Consider the following 16,678-nt stretch of genomic DNA (forward strand, 5'->3'; position numbering starts at 1 on the left):
GCCTCCCTTTCTCTTTAGTTCCGCAGTGCGATCAGTTTCGTTAGATGGATAGAGATGAACTCTCTCTCGCAGGAGATCGAGGGATTCTCCGCGGCGCGTCTGAGGAAGCAGATCACGCGCGTCACGACTGTAACGGGCGAGAAACTCGTCGAGACGCGACGCGGCGATGATTTCCACGTCACGCGCGATACGGAGCGCGAGAGTGACGCGGCGTGCGGGTTCGTGCAGGACTTGAACCTGGACCTGCAAGTGGGCATCATAAGACCCTTCCTCCTGCTCTGTGCGTTTTGTCTTTAATGTATATGTGTAATTTGTAATTAAAGTGAGAGCCCGACACAACTCCCACTGTATTAGGTGGTAAAGTGATGGTAATACCATTGTAACATGGTAATTATTACTTTATTAATGGACTCCAAGGTATCAACAGTGTCTATTGTTATATTATATAATTTGGCCCACAGCTATTGTTTACACTCTAAAATGAATTAAATTCAAACTTTAAAATAATGTTGGATTATGATAATATATATATATATATATATATATATATATATATATATATATATATATATATATATATATGTGGCACATTAAGTATTAACCTCTAACGGTCAATTTTTTATTTTTTAGCATCCCAGGATGCAGCTCATGACATAGAAACATTGAAAAGGTTAAAGGTAAGGTAATGAGGTTTTTTTATTGTTATTTTATATATTTTTATATTATTTATTTTATATTATTAAAGCCACTTATAAACTTTATAAAACTAGGCCAGCTAATTTATATAAAACTAAAAACATATACATTAGTTCTGTCAAATCGATTAATCGTGATTAATCGCATCTAACATAAAAGTTTTTATTTATATGTGCGTATATACATTATATGTGTGTGTCTATAAATACACACAAATATATATATATATATATATATATATATATATATATATATATATACATACATATATAAATGGGTGTGTACACACAAACACACACATGTATATATATTATAATAATATATACACAGATATATCTGTTGTGTTTTAGGTGACTCATGTGCTGAATGTGTCGTATGGGGTTCAGAACGTGTTTCCTGATCTCTTCACATATAAGACTGTTACCATGATGGATATTCCAGAGACAGACATCACCTCATACTTCCCTGAATGTTTTGAGTTCATAAAGAAAGCCAGTCAGCAGGTGTGTGTGGAAGACAGACAGATGTGTGTGTGTGTGTGTGTGTGTGTGTGTGTGTGTGTGTGTGTGTGTGTGTGTGTGTGTGTGTGTGTGTGTGTGTGTGTGTGTGTGTCTATAAGCTCTGTTCTGCGTGTTCTTCAGGATGGAGTGGTGCTGGTCCACTGTAACGCTGGAGTGTCTCGCTCTGCTTCTGTCGTCATCGGGTTCCTCATGTCCCAGGAGAAGATGTCGTTTGATGAAGCCTTCAGCGCTGTGAAAACTGCCCGGCCTTCCATCCAGCCAAACCCAGGCTTCATGAATCAGCTGAAGAAATATAATCCATAATGCCATACAAACATTGAGACTGATCTGATGTTTCTGTAAACCCAATTCTTCTGTATATATTAAAATATGTTTTATATATGGTTATGTTTACACTTGTTGCATAAATAAAACATTTGCCATTGCTGCTGATTTATCAATGGTCTTTACATTTTCAAGAGGTTTAATGGGTGACTTTTATTTTGAAATGCATCAGGGCTGGAAACTGATCAACCGTTGAATCCGCGTTCACGTGCGTCACAACACACTAACCGAAGGGACTTTGGCAAAACAAATGAATCAATGATAGTAGTCGCCTTTTTTATTAAACATTTTAATGATATATCAAAGGAATAGAAGTATGTCGTGTGAACTCTCTATCCAGAAACAACTGCTCACAATAATGGACAGTTTAGTCTCATCTATAGTGAAAGAAATTTGTCAACTTGATATTTTTCAGTCAAAACGTCAAAATGCAAATACAGAAACTGATATCAAATTGGTAAGTCCGTTCAAATATATCGTTGCTGATGTCTTACAATTCGTACAGAATAATATATTTGACTAAAAATCACCGTGGTAAACATAGTTACTGCTAAACATACCATAGTTTATATTTATTTTAATCGCTATAAAGTTATAAATAATTAATATGGAATCTCCTTAGCTTCTGTTATTTTTTTTTTTATAATAAGCACTGAAGAATATGTACATTTGAAGAAGCATCGACTAATAACTGACTAATATTAAACTGCCACAGTTAATGTTTGAACTACCAAATACATTTTATTGCTAATAATTAACGGTAAACTTTTTAAGGCGAAGTGTGCTGTTGAAATATTATTGCACGTATTAAAACAGCTTGTGGGTATTCAATTAAAACATTGTCTTAATATATTTTGAGCTTTGATCATTGATAGTTAATCTGTTATACGTGTTAAAAAGTTAGGCAAGCAGCACTTTTAACTTTACCTGCACAGAGTTACTGATATGTGTTGTTTGCTTCAGAAGAATCTGACAGATGCTATAAGGAAAATAACAAACTCGACAGCTGAACACATCTGCACAATCCTTCATAAAGCATCAACTGGACGAAGAAAATATCTTACACAAGTAGATAAACTCAACAAAAGCTTAGACAAGCAGTCTGATGGGACGGGGAAACCACTCAAGACCCAATACCCCAATGCCAAAGATGAGGAACATGTCAAAGGTGGTTCTTATCGTAAATAAATCATGTATTAAATTATGTTTTAAATGATTAAACAAGAAAAATGCATTGTTGTAGAAGGAAACCAGGAAGATGTCATCTCAGGAATCCAGGATTGCACCACATTTGGTGGAGATCTTCCTCAGACTGTTGAAGTAAACCACATCCTGCTGTAATTGTTTACAATATTATACAAACTATAATTTGCTGTACATTAAAGTAACATAGTCCTGCATTTTTCTAGGAAGAGCCTGAGTTTACATTTGAAGAAGCATTTGGTCATGAAGAGGAACAAGTGGAGGGTCAATCTCCTGCTGTTGATGGTACTGACGGCATGTTTGTGCCATGCACATTAACGCATGTGGTGTAATATGTTAATGTGAGGCCTAAATATCCAATATCATATCTATAAACATTAGGGGTGTAACGATACCCTTATGTCACGATTCAATACATATCACGACACCGAACTCACGATACGATATTATTGCGATACTCCAAGACATATGATAAAAGGTTAACAAAAAATGTTAAATTTAATTAAAATGCTAAATTTTATTTTACATTGTGTGTGTAAATGAATATGTTTGGACTTGGTGCTGATAACCCAATGCACAGGACAATAGTGACACCAGAATAACAATATTCATGATTCTGAAGCTGAAAATACAGAATTATTTTAGACAAATATGCTTGCACTCTGTCACTGACTATATATTTAAAATAATGTTGGCCACTTTTTTCTGGTAACATCAGACATTTGGCATTATCAGGATACCGATTTTTTTACTGATACCGATATTTAGGTTTGACCGTACATGCCGATAACCGATTATTCAACGATAAATTTTTTTAATGGATATTGGGATTAAAAACAAACATAACACTCCAAGTGAAACAGTGCTGAACTGAAATGTGCTAAATTAATAAATATATAAATATGAATATGTTAAAATGAGAAGTTCTACAGAACGAACTCTACTGAAAATAATTTAAACATTGAAATGTTACCGGTCAAATGTGTGTTTCTTTAGCTATATAACCTAGAAACATAGCCCATGCAAATTTCATAGGTAACACTTTGCAAAAGTCCCATTTGTTAACAAGGATGTATTAGCTAGCTTTCATGAACTATGCATTATGCAATATATACGTTTTTACTGCATGTAATAATATTTGAGCAATACAATTGTGCCTTGATCATTCATGTTAGTTCATAGTACATTAACTTAGGTAATAACAGATAAAATCAAAATCAAAACTCAATTAAAAAATGTATTAGTAAATGTTGAAATTAACAAACTAACAATGAATAATACTTCTACAACATTTATTAACCTTAGTTAATGCTAAAATTGTAATCTTATTGTAAAGTGTTACCATTTCACATGAATCATGCTTAAAGAAGATGGCCATATTTAAATATCTGCAAAGGCCAGAGCATCAAAATTACATAAATGTAGAGTTATATTACATGTTTCTGTTTCTGACATGAACATATCAATGTTGAGAAAGCAATCACGTCACTAGCTTTAAATATAAAATTGTTCTGGCTAATGAATGCATAAAAGTGACCAGCTGGATATAAGCTAATGCAAATAGATGGTAACGACTGTGACATAAAACATTTGAGTGAGGTTAGCGTGTGTTTTTGTCACATTGTTTTAACCGCTTGAGGTAGCCACTACTAATGTTATTCCTCTCAGCCTCGACGGCAAACAAACTTCTGTTCTTTCTCTGCTAATGCAGCATTTAGTCAACAAATGAATTACTTTATAATGACATGGCAATATGTACTTTAGTGTTCTGTATTCATTCTGTATTCTGTGATCTCTGTGCTCCACGCAGTTTCCTGTGCTAACGTAAACAACTCAGCTAGTGAAAGTTTGTTATTTGTCCTCTAGAGGTCGCTCTCGCTCTATAATGCCAGCAGTCTCTTCTCAGGCTCCCCTACTGTGTAATGACCAGGGGGGCCAATGTTTCATAATATACTGAAGCTTTCCCGGGCGCCGCCATTGATTAGCGGACACCCTCCTGCTGTTAGCATTCCATTGACTCCCATTCATTTTGGCGTCACTTTGACAGCGAATAACTTTACATCTGAGGCGTATAAAGACTCCATTTGTCCATTATTTATTTCTAAAGAAACACGACAATGTATAAAATGCTCCATTACCTTGTAGCTTATGTTATGGCCCCGTAGAAGCAGTTTTTGTAAAAATAGGCTAATGATTGCGTCATAACCACGTGACTCTCTGTCGCACAGTAGAGAAATTACCGTATAGACAGGAGGAGAAGCTCACGTCACATCAAGCTCAGTTTGAGTCTGCGCAGTTGCTCAGCCATCAGGAAGATGGGGTCGCTGTGTCCATTTATTTTACTGTCTATGGTAATGACGGCACATACATTTCTTAGCCGCTCCAGCAACAGACGCAACCCGGGAAAACTGTCGGTGTGGATTTTTGCCAACGATAGTTCCACCAATCAACTATCGGTACCGATATATCGGCAAAACCGATGAATTGGTCGACCTCTATTTAACATTATGTAGTAGTTTAATGTAGTACTGACACTAAAACTCTTAAAACTTGATTTTTTTCTCACACAGTAATTTTTATTTTGGTCGAACTATACACAATACATATCGTCTCTATCCATGATACATATTGTTGCATTTTTGTATTGTGATATATTGTGACACAATATATTGTTACACCCCTAATAAACATGCAATGTTCATATTACAGAATCAGTAGAGCCCAGTGCAGAAGAGCCTGAATCTGTAGACCATCAAAGAGAAGAACCAAACCCCAAAGACGAATCAAATGACATTTCAGTCCAGTTAAACATAGACACACTGGATGTACCCAACATTATCGGAACAGGATTGGATGCAACTACACACACTATTGAAGAAGTGCAACTGAATGCAAAAGATGAGCAGAGCACATGCAGAACCTGTGGAAAAACCTTCACCTTCCTCAATAACTTGAGAAGACACCAGCAGAAGCTCCACAGTGGAGAAACACCTCACGCTTGCCAAGAGTGTGGAGAGCGTTTCGCCCGCAGTCGCCTCCTCCAAAACCACCGGAGAATCCACAAGGTGGAAAAACCTCACAAATGCGAGCTCTGCGAGAAAACGTTTCGCTTGCCAAACCACTTGAGGAATCACATGACGAGTCACGGTGACGAGAGACCGTTCACTTGTTCCACATGTGGCAAGAGCTTCACGTTGATGAGCATCCTCAAATCCCATGAGCGAACACACGGTGGCGAGAAGAACTTTGTGTGTCTGCAGTGTGGTTCCCGGTTCCTCACCAAATCTTACCTGGATTACCATCAGCGAGTTCACACTGGAGAAAAGCCATTCCCGTGCAAACACTGCGGGAAGAGCTTCGCTCAGAAGGGGAACCTCAAGGCACACGAAAGGCTTCACACGGGCGAACAACCCTTCAGATGCGAGGACTGCGGAAAAACCTTCGTACACTCAAACACATTCAAATCCCACAAGCAGCTCCACACGGGAGTCAAAGCCTTTTGCTGTGAGCTCTGCGGGAAGGGGTTTCGACGAGGAACGCATCTCAAGACTCATCTACTGACACATTCTGGAGACAAACCGTTCAGTTGTGATGTGTGTGAGAAGACTTTCACTCTCAAGGGGTCTTTGAAGACTCACAAGCTCACTCACACAGGACAGAAGGGTTACGCGTGTAACATCTGTAATAAGCGGTTTACTCAGCCCAGTTCGCTGGGAAAACACAGACGGGTTCACACCGGAGAGAAGCCGCATCGCTGCCGAAACTGTGGCAGGGCTTTCTCTCAAAGCAGCCACTGTAACTACCACTCAAAGGTTTGTCACGCTGGGACAGGAAGTTCAGCCAACTCGAATGTGGAAGAGAACTAACCAGTCGTTCCATCTGTGCCTTTCCTGATTAAACCAGGTTTCCCACGGGTCCTTGAAATCCTTGAAAGTTTGTGAATCTGAAATGAATCTGGAAAGTTTTGGAAAATAATCATACATAGATACAGGTCCTTGAGAGTGCTTGAATTTATTTTGTGCAAGAAGTTTTCTGAAAAAAATCCATATTATTCCCTCCGATCAGATGAAAGTGTTATTTCGCCAACACTTCGTGATCTATGAATACTGTAGCTTGCTTGATTTACGTTAGTTGCACGCATTTACGCGTTAAGTTAAGAGTTTCCCACGTGAGGTACTTTGTGTTGTACGTTGCCATGACAGGTACCAAACTACTATTCCCCACATTAAGTCCTTGAATTTGAGGGTATTGGACCTGGAAAGTCCTTGAAAGGTTCTTGAATTTGAAGTTAACCAAGGTGTGGGAACCCTGTTAAACCCAACTGTGCCCAAATACCTGAGAATTTTCATAGATGAACTGCAATTTCCTGTTTAAGTTCTGGATTGGATCATTAGGGTGAATATATGAAACATATAGGTCATATTTCACCCTTAACCCTCATCCTTCCCTCACACTTTGTAACACATCTTTCCCTCATGTTTTTTTTCTTCTATTTTTAATGCAATTTTTTTTTTGTTATTTTTTTAACCTTTAAATTACAAGATTTGATCAATAAATAATAAATGAATAGTAATGTAGTAATTTAAGCACATTCTTCACATTCTTTCAACTTAAATTTAAAATAACTCACTATTTAAAACATAAACCTTTTAATTCAGCTCAAAATACCTTACATTGGGTGTCTTTGTCGACCTCTTGTGGAAAAATAATAATATAACTTATTACATGGCTTGGTTGAATTCTAATGTAGAATGCTGTGTGTTATGTAAGGGATAATGTAGAGCGAGGCGGTTGTTATAGCGAATACAACCCCGACAGGCTGATCAGGACTATTACATGGCTACCTACCAAATAAATCAATAATTTGACACAAAATATTGATTTAAAAAGAAGTTTATTGATTTAAAAACGTCTGTTATCAAGAATTATTACATGGCTTAGCTGAATTCCAATGCAGAATGCGGTCTGATATCAAGAAATATAAGCCATGTAATAATAGGCTCTATGCACGATCGCTCCCGCGTTTTGTCTCAGCCCGCCCAGTTACATCCGGTGCTGCGTCAGAAGCCGTTTTTGCATTAGGTGGAGATAATGGCAAATTACACTCTCTGTTTACAAGAACTTCCAGCGGTTAACGTGAATGATGTTAACAATATTGTGAGGCAGTTAACTGTCACAAATATGAGTAAGAAAGAGAAGTTCTTTAAATTAAAAAATTTCGAGCTACATAGACAACTTTGAGGGTGAGTATTCTCTCATATCACTAGCGAATCAGTTTCTAAAATCGTTGTCTCCGTTTCTGAGAAAATGAATTTTATTAAAGTGAATTGTCCTATAGAATGCGCTATGCGGAAGTAAAGACGCCGGCTGAGATCCTACCGGAAATATGTCAGCAGCGTTCGTGCATAGAGCCTATTCTTGATAACAGACGTTTTTAAATCAAATTACTGCGAAGTATAACACACCGTTGCCATGAAAAACAGCGCGTTGCTATGGACGCGGAACGGACTATTTTCTTTAGCGGAAGCAATACAATCGTTTTTAAATCAATAAACTCCTTTTTAGATCAATGTTTTGTGTCAAATTATTGATTTATTTGGTAGATAACCATGTAATAAGCGGGACAGTGTAGAGCGAGGCGGTTGTTATAGTGAATACAACCCCTGATTCAAGACGCGCCTCGCTCTACATTATCCCTTACATATTTCATGACTCTAGATGTCCTTATATCTCTATATGGAGCGAGTGAACTGTTCCACTGGGTCCTAAAGTCAGTTTGTCTTCAGTGTGCATTCAGATACACATGTAGACATAATAAAATAATTTTTTGGTTAAGTTTTAGCATTTTTAGTTAGAATTTTGAGCATTTTTATGTTTTTCTATGTGTACTGAAGCATTTCACGCATTCCATCCATTCCTATGGGGGTCAAATTGAGCCGTGAGGGAAGGATTTGTTACTTTTTTTAAATTTCAACCACAAAACTCCTCGATATCCATTAAATTAATTTTTTGTGTGTATTAATGGTTCAAGTTCGACAAAAGTCCTAGGGTTTTGGACCCCTCTGATGAACATTGATTGATGAAAAATACAAATTCAACTTGAAATGTAAAATACTTACTTGTTATGTAACTGTCTCAACATGGTCAAAATAATGATTGATAATGACAAAATAAAGAGACTTCATTATATTTATGCAAAATATAATTTATTTTTAATGTTGGGGTGAAATATATATTAAATATATATATTAAATATATATTTTCTTCCATCTAAATTTTTTCTACCATCACCATGTCCTCATACCCTCAAGCATTTCAAACATTGACAGAAGGTTCACCCATAAATGTGTAATATTAAGTTACATAAACGAGAGGGAGACAATAATAATAAATAGCCAATTTAGCTAATAATGTTAAAAAAAATACACAAGATAGACCTTTACTGTACATCTACCAACAAATACTACAAACCAATTAAAGTGTTACAGAGATGTTGAATTTAAAGTAACAAATGGTAAACTTTTAAGATAGAAATAAGAAACATTAGTTTATTATTCAGAGGAATGTAAAAATTATTTTTTTTAAGAGAGAAAGAGGGAATAAAAACCCAAGCACTCCCATGCTCACCAGATCTATATACATAAGCGCAAAATATCAGGCTGACCAAAAATAAATGAAGACTTATAAGATTCAATAAACGTTATAAATAAGTCTGAGCTGAATGGAATTGACCTGTATAACATGCTTTTTGAAACCGTATATCTAGTGTGTTTGTTCACAGATGAATTGGCGTTCTTTGGTCTGTGACTGACGTCGGATCTGATCCGAGAACAGTCTCAGGCATAATTGTTGTTGTGTTCTAGCCGGGCGACTAAGGTGGACACCAGTCTCTCCAGCTGCTCCGCTCTCTGTTTGCCCGTCTCCAGAACTTCCTCGTGATTGGCTTTTTCCTCGCTGTCGTAGTCCATAACCGCTTTATTAGTTATCAAAGACAGAGCGAAGACACGCATGCCACAGTGACGTGCCACGATCACCTCGTGAACAGTGCTCATGCCTAAAACAGACAAAGCCTGGTTAGTAAACTAGGTCACATTAGAAAACTTTTAGTTATTTTTATTTCAATGTTACAGAAATGTCACTGTCTGCACTCTCATTGGTCACTGGATTTAACTTCATGCAAATGAGAAGTGATGCAGTTTAACTTGGTTACATTGAAAAAGTTTGAAAATGAATGACTTCAAGTTACTGCAAATTGTCGTCAGTGTGAACGCCCCCTTTTGGCCTGTCAGAGAACTGCATAATTAAACTATAATACCGTTTACTGGTTGGTTCTTAAAGGGATAGTTCACCCAAAAATAAAAATTCTGTCATAAATGACTCGCCCTCGTGTCGTTCCAAACCCGTGAGACTTCGGAACACAAATGAAGATCTTTTTGATGAAATCTGAGAGATTTCTGTCCCTCAATTGACAGCTATGCAACTACTACTTTGACGCTTCAAAAAATTCATAAAGAGATCGTAAAACTAATCCATATGAATTGAGTGGTTTAGTCCAAATTTTCTGAAGAGACTCGATCGCTTTATATGGTGAACAGATTTAATTTATTGGTTCATTGGTTCTTGCATGTCAAGCGAACATGCTTGAGCTTCTGTTTACCACAATTAATGTGTGAGTTGATGAATGTTTATATGTGAATAAAAGCCTAAATTCAATCTGTTCATCATATAAAGCGATCGAGACTCTTCAGAATATTTGGACTAAACCTCAGGATCTCTTTATGAACTTTTTGAGGCGTCAAAGTGGTAGTTGCGTAGCTGTCAATGGAGGGACAGAAATCTCTCAGATTTCATCAGAAAGATCTTAATTTGTGTTCCGAAGTCTCACGGGTTTGGAACGACACGAGGGCGAGTCATTTATGACAGAATTTTTATTTTTATGTGAACTATCCCTTTAAGAGAGGCGTGACAGCTCTTACCGACAGCATCAGCTCCCAGCTTGTTCAACATGCGACACTCCGCGATCGTCTCGAACGAAGGCCCTCCTAGAACGCAGTAAACGCCCTCTCGCAGGAAATCACTGAAGCCAAGCTCTGAACCCACGTCCAACGCCAGCTGCTGGAGTTCTCGGTCATATGCGTCAGACATGCAGGGGAAACGTAACCCAAACCTAAAAAAAAGCAATGCAAGTTAAAGGGATAGTTCACCCAAAAGTGAAAATTAGTCCATGATTTACTCACCCTGAAGCCATTCTAGGTGTATATGACATTCTTCTTTCAGACAAATACAATCAGAGTAATATAAAAAATGTCCTGGCTCTCCCAAGCTTTATGGGCACCATTTTTTAACCCCCGGAGCCTTTTGGGACACTTTTATGATGTAAAGATGCACTTGTATGGACTTCAAAAAAAGGATGCCCATTTACTCCCATTATAAAGCTTGGAAGTGCCAGGACATTTTTTAATATAACTCAGATTGTATTCAACTAAAAGAAGAATGTCAAATACACCTAGGATGGCTTGAGGTTGAGTAAATCATGGGGTAATTTTTTTTTTTGGTTGAAGTATGCATGAAATCTCTGCATGTCAAAACAGCTCCATGGTGTGAGAGTGTTAATTATAAGTTAGTGCTGCAACACATATAAACACACCTTTCGTCGTTGGGTCCCGTCAGTGGGTTGTTTCCAGCAAACCCAGGCATGTTGAGATGATCTTTGATGATCATGATGTCTCCTACTTTAAAGTCCTGGTTCAGACCGCCAGCGGCGTTGGTGAGAATCACGGTCTTCACTCCCAGCATTTTGAAGATCCGCATAGGCATCGTAATCTGCAACAGAACAACAAGATTAGTTTGAGATGCTCAGAGGAAGCTCACATCAGTAGCAGTTTACACGGACCAACAATTACATGGCACTAATGAAACGTGTGCCAAGTACACAAGCATCAGGTGGACATCTTGTCACACTTTGCTGATTTTAGCACTAAGGCAAGTTTAAAAGTTAATGCAAAACCAACTAGTGTTCTGGACTTCGCATTTCATAGGGTCGAACAGTTTATGCTTCAATCACACACAAAACACAAACAGTTAAAACTAATTAGATTTTCAAATTAGGTCATTTGGCAATTAGATTAATCACGTGGTGAAGAGCAAAAATGGTCATGAGAAATCTAGGTCAGGGTTCTTTAACATTGTTCAACTTACGATTTCAGTGATATTTACATACATAGAAACGGATAAACAACCAGACTCCTACCAGGATAACTCTCAGCCTAGCTGTCAGACTGACAAAAAAAGCTATATTGTTTTACATTTTGGACGTGAGTATTATGGGGCGTTTGTACCTTTTGGATGGCATATCCCTCATAGAGATGAAACCTTCCCTGCATGCAGACGCATGGTATTCCCTTCAAAGTGCCAAACACCAGTCGACCTGCGTGACCGTGCACTGCAGAACAGGAACAAACGCACAGATTCAGCACAAAATAAGAGGAGTAATGGAAACCTTGCAAGGTAATACCTCACATTATACAGAAACGCTCACCTGTACTTTGGGGGAAGTTGGGGATGTCTTTGTAGTTGAAGGCCACCGGGTCCTTCATCCCGTCAGCCAGTCCACCCATCCCCGAGCCACACACGATGCCCACCAGAGGCTGCACTGCAGTCTGGGACAGGAGCCAGTCCGCTGTGGATTGGCAATCCTCAAAGCTGTAGCTGCAAAGAGACACATTTATGAGACTACACACACGACTTTAACAAGCTCACTGCATTCCCAGCACACATGTTATGCTTGTTTCTGCCCAGAAGTCGAGTTCTGAGTTCCGATTCTGGCCTGAGGCACTAACATGGACTAACCACTTTTTCCACAGGTGTTATTAACCCAACATGGGGGATGGCGTCCCGTCCAAGAAACACTATTACTTAAGTATCACTTTCAAAGTGTTGCTAGTGCTTCCCTTAAATGATCAGAGACGTTCCTCTCTGCAGTAATAAAGTTTATTAGCAGCCGGTCGGGAGTCACTTCAGACGCAGCAGAGCAACTCAATGGCCAGAAAAATACACTCATTTAAAACTTCGCAGAATATGTTAAAAATACTCATGAGATGAGTGCGTCACAGCTTTCTACATTCTGATTGGTGACGCTCATACTGGCCAGACTCGCAGCTGACATTATTATCATATTAATCAACAAAGTCTAGACTTATTAAATCTTGTGAGTATTTGTAGATTAGATAGACGTTATATAGGGTTTGATTTTACTCTCTTCCTGTTGTGAGAAGAGATTTTCCACAACCTCCACACAGGGGACATTACATTTCAACATAAACATATTTTAAATCATAAAGTAGGAATAGACATTGTCAAACGACACTTTACATTCATCAAAAAATAAAAATTCCATCACATTCCCCGGAGTCTTACACACTTGAACGTCACAAACATTCAGGTTGTATAGAATTTACTTACACAAAAGGCATTTTGGAATAGCATCTGCATATGTATTCTGCATTATAAGATGCCAAATACTGTATTAGGCATTTTTGAATGGATTTGAATGGTTATGAATCCTGCAGATAGCAAATAAAAATATCCTGGCAGATTTGAAATTTGAGCCACTTTTGGACACATCACTACTGTAATCTGAGCGGCTGACTCCTGAAATAAACTTTCTGTGACCGAGCAGCTTTAGGATTAACTATGGCCTTTGCAGTTTGGAAAACAGTAACAAAGTTATCATTAAAAAAAAAGAATGTTTAGATTTGCAATTCAATTGTAGCAAATATACATTTTCTATACAACCAATTAATTGTCAAAAAATCTAAAAGAATGTGAAAATAGTCCAGGTCCAAAAAGATATATATTATTAATATTATTATTTTTTGTTTGTTTGTTTGTTTGTTTGTTTGTTTGTTTGTTTGTTTTTGTTATGCTTTTAACTAAACATGTCAGTCCCTTTTCCTTTTAGTTTGATGTATTGTATATCATTGAATTTACAACTAGTAGGTTAATGGTTGACCAATATTAATGGCTGAAAAATTTAGCTTATCTAGAGAGAAGGGTTGCAGATTATATTGTGTCTTTTTTGTATATGATATGTATGTGTGCGTTACGTATTTTACCATTTTATTGTAGAAAATATACATTTTCAAAATAATTTCAATACAATCAACAGTCAACATAGTTAAAAAAATTAAAGTAGCCAAATTTTCTTTTTTTTAACGCGACCCATTTCCATTGAATAATTCGAAGTTTTCAAAGAAAATTCGTTTAAAATCCGAAACGTCCTCTTATATAACGGTACCGAAACGCGCGCGCACGGTAGTTCAGTTCTCTGGCAGCTGTTCAAGACACAAAGCGCGTACGCGCATCAGCACGTGCTCCTCTCTGCGACGATTCGGTTAAATGCAATCTCACACAGATTATGACAGAATGAATGGATAAATTATGATAGATCAGCTTTAACTGTGCAACCCCCTGTAGGCTACTATGGAGCAATTATATTGCATTCACCAACGAAATAGAATTCAAACATAGGATACACTTTTAAAAGACAAAATAAAGAATGTAGAAATAGTTAGATCTGAAAATAATAATAACAGTATACCCAGTGCTGCTCTCAGGAAACATGTTCAAAATCGCTGGTCAGATCCTTGACAAATAGGCTACGGAACGGAAATATCGATGTTTCTAGCGACGGATTCGGAAGTAACTTATGCGACGAACGACCAAGAAAACAAATAACGGAGATAGAGTTCAGACAAAGCCAATAACAATGTTTAATAATTCCTGAAGTGCTGCGCACGTCGCCGGTGTTTTATAGATCCTCTGTTTCTGCCGCTCCTCCCCGCGTTCTGACGCAAATGAAAAGCGGAACGCAACACACACCCTTGACGCAACGCCCCCGGTCAGGGTGGGCCAAGTCCAACACGGGCTCTTAAACACGAGAAACAGCTGATATACTGGAAATGGGTTTTCAGATAGATTAGATTTATAGATGGTCGAACAAAACAAACGCATGAGACTATAGTCATTCAAATATTAACACTGGGTCCATGTGTATTTGCGTATTCAATCTCGTTCACAATGATTTAGATAAGGAAATCGTGAACTTACATCACGACAATTACCTTTTATCTTTGCCAGATCTATTGAAGAAGTGTGTGGTGCGTGATCAACAATAACGCACGATTTTTTTACCACCTTTTTACCATCATGAAATCATATAGAAAATTAAACTCAAATTAAACTATTAAAATTAAAATGAAACTTTTAAAAGGATTTTTCCTATTTAGAATTTTAGGCTGTGTATTTTAAAACAGGCTATTAAACCTATTAAACAAAAAACAAACAAAAAAGAATGTTGTTGGAATTTTGACCCACTTTGACTAGTCTTGAGTCAACATTTCAGAAATGCCTGAAGTAAATAAGTCAAAGAATTCAGTTCTTCAACATTCCCCTCATTTAGGCCACCTCAAATTACTGGAGAACGACATGTTAGAATGGTCGAGCACACGTTATTTTAGACCTAATCTAAGAACATGACCAACCAGGGCACCTCAGGAACAAAGGTCATGACCCCTGACCTACGACCTGTCTCAAACATATCACATTAGGTAGAGTTATTCCGCCTCACTTCCCACACATGATCATGTCCGTCAAAACAGTCTCAGAGCCACGGATGAAGAAGAATGTTTTTCAGTAATGATTGATTGATGCGATCACCTCTTCTGTCATTCTGTAACTGTGGCGCCTAAGACTGGCATCATTTCAATTCACTATACGTCACTTATTCTGTTTTGATGTAGCCTGTTGTTGTGATCAGCAGGTGCAAGGTACACACGTGACTGAAGGGCGAATAGACAAGCATAATATTTACAACCTCACCTATACAGTGAAAAATAAATATACTAAAATATATTTAAAATGCATTCATTTAATGTTAAGTATAAATATACATACATATTACATACGTAATATAAATACTTTATAAAAACTTTTAATGTACTTAAATTATTCAGAAAAAGTTCTGAGGTCCAGCTAAATATATTGATTGTGCTAAAGTGGAATATTGCAAGTATATTTTAGGTGCACTTTAAACATCATGCATTTAAATATTGTATAGAGATCAAAGTATCCTAATTGTGATGCTGAACACATTTTAGCATTGAAATTAAGAAATGTGCATCGTGCAATAAAAAAGTACTCCAAATAAAGTTTAATTATAATTTTAAATACAGTTAGGTGTAGTTATTTTCCACTATAGTATAAGATAAGGCCTGTTAAGGGCCCTTGTTTTCGTCTCAGTCTCTGTTATGACTCCACCCAAAAACACAATGAAGAGTAATAACAAGTGTGGACCTCTACATGACTACATGGATGACTCTTATTTCCCTGGACAAGCTGACACGCCTGCATCTTGACCAATCGCGTGGCGTCTCTGGATCATGATGCCACAAAACAATTGAGCCTTTTCCTCCAGAGCCCTTGTAGGAATCAATAAAAATGTTCCCATGGCTGTCACGATGCCAAGTTCATTGAGCAACAAGTTCTGCAGAACAAGGTCGGGGGGCCCTTGTCATTTCCCACTTTTATGATCTCACGCGATTACACATTATTTGAAAGCCGAGACATCTAAACACTGTGTGAGCAAAGTATACACACCATGATATTTTACTCCATTGCAACTGTTTTTTTGTTTTGTTTTTGTTTTTGTTAGTTGGACGAGAGAGAGAGAGAGAGAGAGAGAGAGAGAGAGAGAGAGAGAGAGAGAGTCGGGAGACGAGTAAGTAGGTCAAGTGCAAAATGACCACCTGGATCTCGTTGGAGTAATTGCCATGGGGAACCGGATAAGAGCCACCTGGAAACGGGAAGCAAGGACAGAGAGAGGGGGGCTGTGGAATAGTGTGGACGTTTGTGCTGACAGAGAAGCTGCTTGTGGA

At 37.7% G+C, this 16,678-nt stretch overlaps 3 protein-coding genes across 4 annotated transcripts; 2 read left to right on the forward strand and 1 right to left on the reverse strand.

Annotated features, from left to right (window-relative positions):
• Positions 1 to 7: 7 nt before the first annotated feature.
• Positions 8 to 1,668, forward strand: dusp19b (dual specificity phosphatase 19b). The gene is made up of 4 exons (XM_081355479.1): positions 8 to 280; positions 631 to 677; positions 1,047 to 1,199; positions 1,338 to 1,668. The coding sequence occupies exons 1-4, from the start codon at positions 55 to 57 to the stop codon at positions 1,518 to 1,520; spliced, it is 609 nt and encodes a 202-aa protein (XP_081211605.1). The 5' UTR covers positions 8 to 54; the 3' UTR covers positions 1,521 to 1,668.
• A 73-nt stretch (positions 1,669 to 1,741) lies between these two features.
• Positions 1,742 to 8,312, forward strand: LOC308687392 (uncharacterized protein). 2 transcript variants are annotated; one of them, XM_081359932.1, is made up of 5 exons: positions 1,742 to 1,998; positions 2,508 to 2,709; positions 2,785 to 2,861; positions 2,951 to 3,029; positions 5,454 to 8,306. In XM_081359932.1, exons 1-5 carry the CDS (start codon positions 1,834 to 1,836, stop codon positions 6,608 to 6,610), a joined length of 1,680 nt encoding a protein of 559 aa, XP_081216058.1. In that variant the 5' UTR covers positions 1,742 to 1,833; the 3' UTR covers positions 6,611 to 8,306. The 2 variants fall into 2 exon arrangements, with proteins under 2 accessions (XP_081216058.1, XP_081216057.1); XM_081359931.1 differs by having other exon boundaries at positions 1,757 to 1,998; positions 2,505 to 2,709; positions 5,454 to 8,312.
• Positions 8,313 to 8,936: 624 nt separating this feature from the next.
• Positions 8,937 to 14,646, reverse strand: pnp5a (purine nucleoside phosphorylase 5a). The gene is made up of 6 exons (XM_081359933.1): positions 14,344 to 14,646; positions 12,283 to 12,452; positions 12,083 to 12,186; positions 11,392 to 11,567; positions 10,721 to 10,911; positions 8,937 to 9,798 (listed from the first exon to the last, which is right to left on the reverse strand). The coding sequence occupies exons 1-6, from the start codon at positions 14,364 to 14,366 to the stop codon at positions 9,581 to 9,583; spliced, it is 882 nt and encodes a 293-aa protein (XP_081216059.1). The 5' UTR covers positions 14,367 to 14,646; the 3' UTR covers positions 8,937 to 9,580.
• Between the last annotated feature and the right edge of the window lie 2,032 nt (positions 14,647 to 16,678).

Source organism: Scardinius erythrophthalmus (assembly GCF_964197995.2).
Source record: "Scardinius erythrophthalmus genome assembly, chromosome: 2".
NCBI classification, from domain to species: domain Eukaryota; kingdom Metazoa; phylum Chordata; class Actinopteri; order Cypriniformes; family Leuciscidae; genus Scardinius; species Scardinius erythrophthalmus.

What these genes read in the sequence shown, in the direction of transcription:
- LOC308687392 (XM_081359931.1), top strand. Translation starts at nt 1,834, where the DNA reads ATGATATATCAAAGGAATAGAAGTATGTCGTGTGAACTCTCTATCCAG. An exon ending in CAGAAACTGATATCAAATTG is followed by an intron (nt 1,999 to 2,504) that starts GTAAGTCCGTTC and finishes TGTTTGCTTCAG; the next exon opens with AAGAATCTGACAGATGCTAT. An exon ending in AGATGAGGAACATGTCAAAG is followed by an intron (nt 2,710 to 2,784) that starts GTGGTTCTTATC and finishes GCATTGTTGTAG; the next exon opens with AAGGAAACCAGGAAGATGTC.
- dusp19b (XM_081355479.1), top strand. Translation starts at nt 55, where the DNA reads ATGAACTCTCTCTCGCAGGAGATCGAGGGATTCTCCGCGGCGCGTCTG. An exon ending in AAGACCCTTCCTCCTGCTCT is followed by an intron (nt 281 to 630) that starts GTGCGTTTTGTC and finishes TTTATTTTTTAG; the next exon opens with CATCCCAGGATGCAGCTCAT. An exon ending in TAAAGAAAGCCAGTCAGCAG is followed by an intron (nt 1,200 to 1,337) that starts GTGTGTGTGGAA and finishes CGTGTTCTTCAG; the next exon opens with GATGGAGTGGTGCTGGTCCA.
- pnp5a (XM_081359933.1), bottom strand. Translation starts at nt 14,366, where the DNA reads ATGTTTCCTGAGAGCAGCACTGG. An exon ending in ACGGGACCCAACGACGAAAG is followed by an intron (nt 10,912 to 11,391) that starts GTGTGTTTATAT and finishes GCTTTTTTTTAG; the next exon opens with GTTTGGGTTACGTTTCCCCT. An exon ending in GCTGGGAGCTGATGCTGTCG is followed by an intron (nt 9,799 to 10,720) that starts GTAAGAGCTGTC and finishes TGTCTGTTTTAG; the next exon opens with GCATGAGCACTGTTCACGAG.